The sequence below is a fragment of the Neltuma alba genome, unplaced genomic scaffold (genome assembly GCF_004799145.2).
Source record: "Neltuma alba isolate B1F8T4 unplaced genomic scaffold, ASM479914v2 tig00003189_pilon, whole genome shotgun sequence".
Lineage (NCBI taxonomy): Eukaryota > Viridiplantae > Streptophyta > Magnoliopsida > Fabales > Fabaceae > Neltuma > Neltuma alba.
In genome coordinates this window covers 23,481-35,851 of record NW_021633180.1, presented here as the reverse complement: position 1 = coordinate 35,851, position 12,371 = coordinate 23,481, and the positions used below count along the sequence as shown (strand labels likewise).

Genomic DNA, 12,371 nt, shown 5'->3' with positions numbered 1-12,371 from the left:
ATTGAAAAAGAAGAAAATTTTTAGTCCTATTTATAAGGCAGAGAGAATTTTTAAATAACATACAACTTACCATTCATTTATTATTGTGTTAACTTTATTCTTATGAGGTGTATCGTATATTAAATAGGGATAAAATTGAAAAGTTGAATTTTAAATAAAAGTTAATAAACTTAAAATTTTTATTAGTTTGTGTAAAACACGTTGAAAATTACTAAAGAAATAGTTTGTATTATAAATCAATTTACAAACTAGCTCTAATCTACGGTTGAAGGTAGTATAAAATTTTGATTACAAATATTATTCAGGTCTCAACCAATAATTTATACTAAGAATCCCAGCTCAATCCTAATTTTAATGGTTACATGAATTTGTAAAATAATAAATTATACGGCAATAACTAAATGGCCGTATGCCGTATTCTTCACCATTCCAACGAAGCCCCTACTAAACATGAAGCTAAGAAATACCCAAATGAATAGAAGAGATTCGGAACTACTGTAATTAATATACAAGAACTATTGAGATCCTTCCACGTCCTCCGCATTCACAGTTCATTTTCTCGTCATTCTTCTCTCTAAATGCATGAATGGAGAAGATCCATGTCGTTAAAGATCCTTCGGAGTGAAGTAAATTTCAGGCGAGCCTGATCAATACATGAAAGGAATCTAGAGAACTACCAGAAGCTTAGAAAGGACTGATCTTGCCGGCCAACTTCAACAAAAACTCAGGACAAAACCGTCTTCTTGGGGGTGCCATTGCATCCTGTGCAAGAGCTTCATCATCACCAGAATGTATGATAGAAACTACGTGTTCAAATAGGTCGTCTTTTTACCACCTCGCAATGGATCCTGCTCATCATCAACATGTAAGACTTCGTTGAGAAAGTATCTTTGCAGGTAAAACAATTACAACATAAGAGAGCAGATCTAGTGTTTAATGAGTGCGCATCATTGTCTTGTTGAAGAAAAAGATGCGGAAAGCTTATGCAGTATTTATACAACAAACGCTTTTATATCAGTCCAATAAATAGAGATAAAAAATTTAAAGGGAAATCACTATAAGATTTTTTTTTTTTAAAAAAAAGGAAGAGAACATAATCACCAAAATATTTCAAAACGAGTAATATCTATTGTCATTTCATGCACCAGAACTTGTCATTACATGTTGCTCTCTCGTTATGATACCTTTTGGTAATTCCATTACTTCCTTGAGATCTTTCTCAAATGTAAACGCCAAAGAAAATGGACAGCTGTAATGTCTAACGTGTTCAAGTACAAGACTAATCTCTTTTTTCTTTCTTCTTCTCACCCCCCCCCCCCCCACAAAAAAATTGGGTCATAGTGCAAGGCTTATCTTTTAAATGAATTTATCATCAACACCGGCATTAAGTCTATGAAGCTGAAATCCAAGCTAAATATTCTAAGCCATGGTTTTAGTTCAGTTTTAGGCTTAAAAGCTGACGCAGCCTGTATCAGGACAATAGTTTTAATTCAAGTTAACAGCCTGCTCGCCTATGTTCCACACGATGCAGCGTAGAATTGCTTCACAAAGTTCAGAGATTGCACTATACACACTAATAAATATGTATTATTTTGCCAACAGACTAAATACATTTCTCTTGTAAGGTGCACAAAATAATAAGAACTTGAAAGTTTTTTTGAAGATTGTACTGATTTTTCTTAGCATTTAACCCTATTGAATTGCATAAAAGAATATTGAAAGAAAAAATGTATTACATAGGACCGAGGAAGAGTTCTCTATTTATTATTTATAAACAGTATATAGCTCCATGTAGATTTTATTTTTTATATTAATACTAAATGAAAAACCAAAAGGATTTGCTAACACTTATCACTTACTTGGAAAAACAGATCTGTGTTGTGTTTTCCATCATATAGAATAAGCTGAGTTCGTGCACCCACGTTCTTCAGAGTATCAGCAAACTTTTTACTGCAAACAAACGCTTATAAACATCAACAAGCGATAAATATAAAACCATGTGCACTTGTCACTGATTAAAATACTTGCTAGTTTAGTAGAGAAAAATACTCCTGCTGTCCTTAACGTAAAACCTAATTAATTAGTTGAGGAGATTAAGAATGTTAGTTAAATTAGTTTATACAATATGTTTTTTTGTAAAACCTCTAAACATCTTTCTCAATTTCCTCCCTCCCCCTCTCCTACTTGATTATTATTGGAGAATATTTATTACTAGGGTTAATTTGGGAAAAAGTTGGTAGACATATAAAATAGGTCTTACACATAAGACCAACATCAACTCCCAATTAGGTCCTATATTAAAGACTAGAGGAGTATATAATTAAGTTTTCGTAGATAAGAGTAAAATATAATATTTGGTATTCTGACCAAAAATATGTAACACAGCAGAAAGGAAAAAGGAAAAGCGAAACTAAAATATCATGAAAGTCATTTAATAGGAGGATATTATTAACTCAACAGGTTTTATTTGTAGCACGAATGAAATAGATTGTAAGAATATCACAAAAATACTTTCCCAATTTCCTTCAATGTCGTAGAGATATAATCGATGCTCTGGAAGCAGGAAATTTTCATGACAATATACCTGGAATCTGCTGGTATGGAATAATCACCAGTTCCATGAAACAGAATAATTGGGGGCAACAGAGGAATGGCATCTTTAATGCGTGGGTCACTAACTTCGACTTCAGGAGAAAATTTCTCCAATGATTCTTCACCTTCCATTATGCTGCAAAGAAACTCAGTCATATAAGGAGACAAAAACCTGCTTTTCTTTTTCTTTTTTTTTTTTTTTTTTTTTTGAGAAAATGTGGAGGGGAAACAACAGGAAAAGAGAACTGGGCATGTATAGCTAACATAAAGTTCTGGGGCACAAACCTTAAGAAAATGGAACGATACAAGCCACGTTGATGAAAGTGATCAATTAAATCCAATAAGTTGTATCTGTAAACAAATATTAATAAGATTACTAGACGTGCACTTCATCATGTATAAACTAACACTAACTGATCAGTGAACCTAATTCACAAGCAGAGCATATCTATCAGCAGCCATACTATCCAAACAAACAAACATGCATCCATGATTTTTTCCTCAAAAATTGTCTTCCTAGGAAAATGTGGGAGAGACAACGAAAAATATACATAAGAGCAAAAATTTTCGCCCAGACAATCTTTCATCAATTTTAGCATGTCAGAGATATTAGTAAAACCAATCCTAGGCCTTCACCTTACAACTTAATCTTTTGAGTTAAAGAGGCAGAGTATTGAGTCCTTGCAGGCCCCTTTTATTTTCTTGATTAAAATGCAGTTCTAACCCTTAATGCGATGAGCCCATACTTCGTTCACGCTTTCAAGCTCAAAGATCCATACTAACTACGAGGCAGACCCATACTCAAGATCCACTGCAGTTTGCCTTAAAAATCAAATCAGATACTTATCATGGTGACATTATCACACAGAAGAAGATTGCCAACCTGAAAATTATCCAAGATATTGCAGTATTGGGCATGCTATATATACAGTGTTGAGCATAGGTACGCTAGCACAGCAACAATATCCTCTGCTAAACTATGGCCATTCAAAAACCCATCACATGGCTTGCACCAAAAGGGGGGAAAAAGCTATTATATGGTTCGTCAAGGTAGACAGCAAGCATGCTGCAACCATATTATAATCGGCAGAGTAGCTTATAAGGCAATTAGAGGATTGCATCACACTATGAAATTCTCATAAAGCAAATAAGCCTTACCCCCCGGATAAACCAAAATATGCTTTTATCTGGGAGACGCTCCAAGAAACACTATCTTCTTTTCCAGATTCTCGAAGTGCTTGGTCCATTAAAGCACAAGCAGAAATATGAGCACCAGCAGATTGCCCCATCAGATAAATCCTATGAAAAATGTATCAATTGAAAAAAATCAATCTTGTACTTGAATACGAAGTGATGCAGTGGAATAAGGCATAGTAGCCTGTTACCTATTAGGGTCACCTCCATAATCAGTTATAGTGTTAACAACGCATGAAATTCCTTGCGAGACATCTTTTACCATATCACTGATGGTTCCCTGAGGAAAGTTTCTGCATTCACAAATTCATAAAAAATCTATTCAGTGCAAAATATACCACAGACTTCGCAACTTAAATCTCATAACTATGTTAACATCACCCTTGAAGCCACAGGGTTAACTAAGACAAGATTAATTACCCTGCAAACTAAGTTATTATTTTATAAGCTATACTTAAATTGTTAAACATATCGAGTATGGATATATTTCTCTTAGAAAATGAGATGCTGCACTTATCCCATTTAAATCACAAACAAACGAATAAATCCCGTACAAATTGTAGATCTACACCATGCAACAGGAATAGGTCTAAAACCTTGCCAAATTACAGATAGTCTCCTACACATTGCTCTAGTTTAGTTTTCAATTTTAAAATGTAAAATGAAAAAAGAAAAATCATAGCATGAGGCAAACATCCCTCTGGGTATGAATAGCCTGAAGCCCTGAATTACAATGCCCTAAAAATGGACTACAAACTATTGCAATATTTTATCAGAAGAAAACATGTGAAGTCCGATTATCAGTACATGAAGTGTCATTCTTGCACGGCATTAAGTTGAAGAGCCCACTTGCCTGTAATCAATGCTTGCCACCATGATGTTTCTTTCTGCCAACTGTAATCCCAACAGGGAACCCCATGCTTTATACCTAAATCAAAATGAAAATCAAGAAACTTAATTTTTAAAAGCTAATTATATATAAACCCTTATTAAAAATACTAATCAGCATCTGTTTTTAAATTCAACTTCAAAACTACCCAGTATGCTCCCTCATAAAGAAGCAATAAAAAATGACAAGTTAGATTAGGCTGTCAAATGTGTGTGCGCGCACGCGCGCCCCTATTATATTTGTACACATGCTCATAGTCAATGCAAGTATTCAGATATTCGGTTAAAACAGAGACAACAATGTCTGCCACTTCAAAAGGTACATAGCATTTATAAGTGACAAGACCTGACGATGGAACAGGTTTCCAGCTTTCTATAACATACAAATTTGTTGTGATTCAAGCTTCAGCATTCTAAAACTTTGGATTAGTCATCATAAAAGCAACTCTTCAAATCTGTTGTCCAAACATTAAACTATATCACAGAGTCGAGTATAGCTTCTCTCTAAATTGGGCAGCAGTATGCTACTTTGACAGAAATGCTTAAGCATGGATAGACCCTGCTCCAGCAGATACCTCAATTTTTGGGTAAAAATTAACAGTGTGAAGTAAACCAACAACTCAATTGAAGGAACATCATGAAGATATCTCAAGTCACTCACCCAATAATCCATGCTCCTCCAGTTACAAATATCAAAACTGGTTTGGGTTCACGAATATCAGCAGGTAAATACAGATCCATCCTGCAAGCGTACAACGTGAAACTAGAATACTAAGCACTCAATAAATAAAATAATTAACATCACGGTATATAAATGAACTTTTCTGAAAAGTTACCATATTTTTACTAAACTTACCTATTCCTTGGCATACTTCCATAAATAACACTTCGTTTTACCCGCTTTGAGAAATAATAAAAATATCCAACTGCAAAGATAGTCAAGAAAATAAGTCTTACATCCTATTGATGCAATGTGAGTACCTAAAACTATATAATAGACCATTTTTTTCAGTCATAATGAATTTGAAAGATAGGAGAGGTCACAACATATAATATAGGAAAACAACACATCAAGAAGGCCAACATAAAGGATGATAGAGAAATTTCGCACAAACAGTGTGCTTAGATCACATAATAGATCAGTCTTTTATGATGACACGGTATATAAGACCAGAAACTAAACTCATCTGATTGAGGACTTTCTAAAAGATCTCTATGCTTATCAGTGTAACACAGGCTCCAGCTATTTATATTGCCGGCTTCACATGACATTATGCCGAGAGCCGCAGCATTGAGCTACAAGCTATAGCACATTACCGATATATATGTGTGTGTGTGTAATTAGAAATAGATGGTTGCTGTTGAGCTACTAGGCACGAACTGGTGATTTTCTTTATCCTCAGAATGAGGGCATATAAAAATATGTTCCCCTGCATTGCAGGTAGGCAACTTCTAACTTAGGGTGAATTTGAATCAACTGTGTAAAGGAAGGAAATTTTGACACCACCAATAAGTCCTCGGTACCAGAAGAAAGATCATAGAGCTTATGTAGTGTAAGTAATGGACACAGGTCCACCCTGCTCCTTTTATTTCAGGAGACAGCCTAGTCTTTCATTTTCTTTCAAATCTATTATACTTTACAGACAAGGTAACAAGAGGAAAAGAAGAAAAGGAATAACACAAAACATCGACATCGACACTCACAAAGTACATAAAAGCCGCACAAAAATAACATAATACATACCTTGTAGAAAACCAGGCATAAGAAGCATGGCATAGCATCCAAGGGCAAGCAATTGAGTAATCCAGCGATAACCTATCCTATAAAAGTATCAATAGTAAATCAGATGAGCACAAGTTACCAGCATGACGAAATCTATGTCACAACAGAGGAATCTTGAAGGTTATAGTTTCATGGAAATTTTTTTATGAATGAGCTAACACAATTAGCACGTCAAGATAAATTTCAACTGCAGTAAATTGCTGAAAACATTCTCAGAAGTAATGTGAAATGCTGAAGATCAGTGTAGACTAACTAAAACAATAACAACAACAACATTATGGAAAAATCAAAAGTTTAAAACAAAAATAGAATAAAATAAAACCATAGGATATCGATTCGTAAACTTATTAAACCTCAATTTTCCTCATCAACATCCTCCGATTGCATTTTACTGAGTTACAATATTACATTGAGGTAACTCTGACCATATCAAAATCTACTGTAGCAGGAGAACTCTGTTTTGATCTTCCAAAAACAATTTTTGATATCAACAAATTAGGTGGTATGATTTGGTAAGTTCGTAAATTCATGTTCATCGAGAAGAGGGGGAAAACTCAGATTTGCTTCTGCTGCGTTCAATTGAAAATACAAGAAAAAGGTCCCACAACATAGCACATAATTATTTATGCTGCATATACGAAACATTCCAATGTTTTTTATGCTACTTTAAACTTCGTAACCATCCATTTGCCGCTTTTGCCACTAATATTTCCATCCGTAACCATCCATCATAGCACAATTTCCCGTTTCGATTGCTATTATCAACCCGAACCTTCTTCCACTACCAATACCAAAACACTCCCATTACTATTTCAACTGTCGCTGCCGTAGTTTTTTTTCCCCAAAGCTTCTGGAGTTTAAGTTCGCCTAAAGAACTATCGTTTTCTTCTTTTTCCAATTACGTCTTCGAACATGGATTTTCCAGCTCAATCCAATGCTATTACCAAACCATGAACACAATCAAAACATAGACAATTCACAATTTCAAACACAAACATTCTACTTGCAGCGAAAAATCAAGCAAACGTACCCCAAACATTGAAGAAGCGTGAAAGCAAGCCGAGTAATCAAATACGTCTCGGCAGCTATGTGACCAATATTTTCTTTATAGGACGATTGCCGAGCAGGCTGAGGCCGAGGGCCATTTCTCCCGGCGACTCCCACGCGCTTCTCACCTGAACTGTCGCAGCCATTTTCTCCCCTCAGCTCTCCCGAATCCACATCTACCAGAGCTTTCCCACCACCGTTCGTCGAAATCACTCGACGGCGTTCGATCAAGGTCGCCGCCGACGGGGCCATCGCTGGAGGCTGGAGCAAGCAACAGAATGACAAAAACTCAGAATGTATGGAAGATAACAGAACAGCCTCTGTTTGAGCGCCTCAGCAGGATTTGGAAATTTGGGAGGGAATATATGACATAGCTTATTAATTGCTTCCAAGTTTGAAAATCAATAAAATATTGACATTTGGACGTGAGAGAGAGACAAAGAGAATCAGCTTTGGGAATGGATAAGAACAAGACAGGACATCAAATGGTCGTTTAGGTTCAGGACGGCACCGGCGAGGACGATGAGAAGTTGGCATTCGCCATGGTAGTAGCTTTCAGCCTCGATTCCTCGCGAAGTGTAACGAACCAGTGAATTTAATTTCCATTTTTATAAAACACATATTCCGAGTTTTGACCACCTTGTCTGCGCCAATTTTCTGTCCACAACGATTTTATTGGCGGATTTGTCTGGACAGGCTGATGGTACATAAAGGCATGTTGAGTGTAATTAAAAAAAAAAAAATTAAAATATGAAAAAAAAACTTTTATTTAGCCTTTAAAAATTAATTTACTCCCTCATGTCTTAACCCAAACATATTTTTCAATGATTCTTGGGAACGCCAGTCTTGCATATCCCCTGTTTAAATAGATGATGAATCTCTCCTTTCTTCTGTAATGCAGAATTGCAACGCTTGCGAGTTTACTGTGTCAAGAAGCAATTTCTTGACTTTTGATTTATAAGGTTGGGTAGTATAGGTTTACCGAACTGCGGACTTCTTAGCTAGATATGCTCATACTACTAATAATGTTTTTTTGTATCTTTGATCAAACTTCACCTCTGTGTTGAGAGGCAGAGAGTGATGAAGGAGTTATGGTATAATTTTTTCTGTTGTAAGTAATGTTATCCAGTTTTTCACTCAAAAAAAAAAAAAAAGCAATTCTTTCTAAGGTATGGTGCCAACTGCCAACAAGCTTTGGGCTAACATTTTGCATCACGATATTTATTCCTCTCTTACGTTTTTTTTCCCCTTTCTTTCATGTTAAATTAGTACGTAGGATAGAGTTAAAAGATCTTATATTACTTAATTCTTGTCCGTTATTTTTAGGTACTGTGACCTGATCTTGCATGGATCATTGGGTAAAAATAAATCATAAAAATAAGAAGAAATATATGCAGTAACAACATCAATTTTCAAGTTAGTGGAAAGCTAAAAGTTTCATGTCTTGCCACACATGGTTGGGGTTGGAAGACAATTATAACAATTTTCATTTCAAAAGGAGTTGCTTGTAAGGAAGTGAAAGAAACCATAAAAATTTTCAAAATGGATCTTGAGTGCCATGAAATGAAGAAAAAAGAATATTGGAGACATTTCTTGAAAACACCTTCAGCTATATACAAACAGAAGCATTACTTATCCAGTAAGAGATCATCATCTTGCCTGAAAGAAATATATGTATAGAGAAAAAAAAATTCAATTCCAAAACGGTAAATAAAACAAATATACTATATCAAGAAAATTAATTAATCAATCAATATAACATACTAAAAGCATACAAAGTTAATATATATATTATTCATTAATTATGAACTATCTACCATTGATTTTTAAGCTTGTATTTTTGGCGAATCCTACCATCCATGACCTATTAATAATGCAAGCTTCCATAAGATTTAGTATAATATAAATTCAGATGGATGGATAGATGAAGTTTGCTGCATGCACGACAAGTTGAAAAAGAAGTCAAAAGCAAAGGGTGGAAGGGTGATTTACATGCACAAGTAATTAATTGCTTGTCCGTGATTTTGAATCTCAACTCAAGAAATCACATATGAATGATGCTGACGAGGAGGCGCCGCAATAATCTTCCCACGCGTCACTAACTCATGAACCCATTGATTAGTTTTTATTTATAAGTCACATGTTTCATACAGATAAAAAAAAATTTTAATTTTATTAACTCTCATTTAAAAATTAATAATTTTTTAACTTTATCCTTATTTAATATACATTATATATCATGTAAATAAAGTTAACACAATAATAAATAAAAAGTAAAATTGTACATCTATATAAAAATTTCTCTTTGTGCTGTATACATAGAACCAAAAAAATTTTTTTCTCTCTACCCGATAAATAAGACCAGAGGAATAACTCTTAATCATACAATTTCCGTACAACATCCACCTTTTATTGTTCTTCATAAAATACAAATGTGCTATCTCATCTACTTAAAATAAGAATTAGGTGAAAATTAAATTTAATCCTAAATATAAAATTTCAATCCACTTTATTTCTTAAAATTATAATATACCGAGAGCTATTTCTAATGCACATAATTAAAAAAGATAATTTAAAAAACTCAATACATACATATCTATTGCACCAATTTAGCTAATCTCTTTAATTTCTCTAAATTAATTATTTTGATTTTATATTGATATTAATAACTCGAGCTAAGATTGGTCAGAGGATATCAAAAAGACAAACGCCCTTTTAAGGCTAGTCCAAATGATACGTGTTGACTTGAGTGTTGGAAAATCTTTTGCATTGCTTGCGGCTCACTATAATTTAGAACATGTCGACATCTATAAGATCATGACGAGACCATGTGAGACCCATTGAAGTAGACAATATTCTTTTCTTGTGACAAAACTTGAACTTTCGTGACCAACATTATTTGGGTGAGATGGGTGAATATCTAGGAACGCCAATATTTTTATAGATTTTTTCCATGTCAATAGGAAAAAGAAACTACCCTCACCGAAAAGAGAAGAAGAAACAAATGCTACTGCTATTCCTTTTCATGTAAGTTTTAAATAACAAAATTACGCAGTTTAAAAAATTTGTTAAAATTAATTGAAAATAATAAATATATAAATCGTACAACTTATTTTCCTAAATTATATTTATGACGATTGAGAAAGATGATGAATGAAAACATAGATGAGAGAGATACAATTAATCAAGGGTAAAAATTTAAAAATACATTAAATGATCAAACATATCCAAATTAAAGCTGTTTAAAGATTTGAAGCTTATATTTTGAATTAGAGAGAGTATAATTTTCTTGTACTTCTTAATGTGCCTGCTTTTATTTTGAAAATTCAGGAGCCAAACTATAGGATAGGAGAGTAAAACAATTTAAGCTTAGTTGATGAAAAAAATTATTCAAAATTATATACTTTTTAAATACAATTTGGAAAACTCTATTTTTTCTTAAGTATACTTCTATAGATTGTGTTTTATGTCCACTTTTCTGTTCTTGTAGTTCTGGGCTGACCTATCAATTTGGTACATTTGAGCTTTGCTTACATTCTCTAATTTTAACCGGCTGGTCTTTTTAAACTTGTACTCGTTTTATCCAGTGGAATAAATTGTCTTTATTTTAAAAAAAAAACATAAGAGAGAAAACAAAAGAAATGCAACGGATATGTATTGACTAATTATTATTGGTACACTTAATTTATTTAAATCTTTATAAGCGGACATTAATTGACACAGTCTTTGTTGAATAATTACTTTAAAACTTTAAAAATGCTATGAATATTATGTGGATGTCTATTTACTTCTTCCTCTTCATCTTCTCTAAGTAACTTCCACTACCTCCACCATCCATTACTCCTCCACTACCCATTCACTCTTGTAACTCACCTCCATTCACATTCATGAGATTGATTATCCACTATTTGTCATTTAAGGACAATTGTAATCTATGTGTAAGACTATGCCTATAAATAGGGCATGTCATTTGTGTTGTAGTGCAAGTGAAAAAATACAAAAAGTTCTCTCATTCTCTTATCTTCATCTTTTTACTTTTGTGGTTTCATTTTGGTTTCATTTCATAAGACGTTATCAGCACGAAGCACTCTTGTAATCAGAAGGTGTTGTAGTAAGACTAATCAACCGCAAGGTAAATTTCTATATTACTTTCGTATTGATTTGTTTCATAACTATTCCATATTTCCATTCTCTTATTCATATTGATTTGTTTCATAACCATTCTATTTATCCCTTCCTCTTCATCTTCTCCAAGGAACTTCCACTACCTCCACCATCCATTACTCCTCCACTATCCATTCACTCTTGTAACTCACCTCCATTCACATTCATAGTATTGATTATCCACTATTTGTCATTTAAGGATAATTGTAACCTATGTGTAAGACTATGCCTATAAAGAAGGCATGTCATTTGTGTTGTAGTGCAAGTGAAGAAATACAAAAAGTTCTCTCATTCTCTTGTCTTCATCTTCCTACTTTTGTGGTTTCATTTTGGTTCCATTCCCTTAATATTAATTTTCATTTAACTTTTATATGATAGTATCATCATGTCAAATCTCACAAAACTTGAGTTTGTGGCTCTTGACATTACTGGAAAGAATTATTTATCCTGGATATGAGATGCGAAAATCCATCTAAATGTCAATGGTCTAGGAGACACAATCATAGAAGGCAACCAAGCATCAAACCAAGATAAAGCCAAAGCCATGATCTTTTTACATCACCATTTGCATGATAGGCTCAAGATTGAATATTTGACAATAAAAGATCCACTTGTTCTTTGGAACAATTTAAAGGAGAGGTATGACCACCAGAAAACTGTAATCCTTCCTAAAGCTCGTTATGACTGGATGTATTTACGTTTA

At 33.8% G+C, this 12,371-nt stretch overlaps 1 protein-coding gene across 1 annotated transcript; it reads right to left on the bottom strand.

Moving 5' to 3' along the window:
• Positions 1 to 457: 457 nt before the first annotated feature.
• Positions 458 to 8,063, bottom strand: LOC114740886 (probable isoprenylcysteine alpha-carbonyl methylesterase ICMEL2). Its single transcript, XM_028929127.1, is given in 12 exon segments — positions 458 to 828; positions 831 to 848; positions 1,860 to 1,950; positions 2,585 to 2,728; positions 2,878 to 2,943; positions 3,751 to 3,891; positions 3,978 to 4,079; positions 4,640 to 4,714; positions 5,336 to 5,416; positions 5,531 to 5,600; positions 6,419 to 6,495; positions 7,488 to 8,063. Coding segments are annotated over 12 exon segments (1,278 nt in total). The 5' UTR covers positions 7,757 to 8,063; the 3' UTR covers positions 458 to 684.
• Positions 8,064 to 12,371: the final 4,308 nt, after the last annotated feature.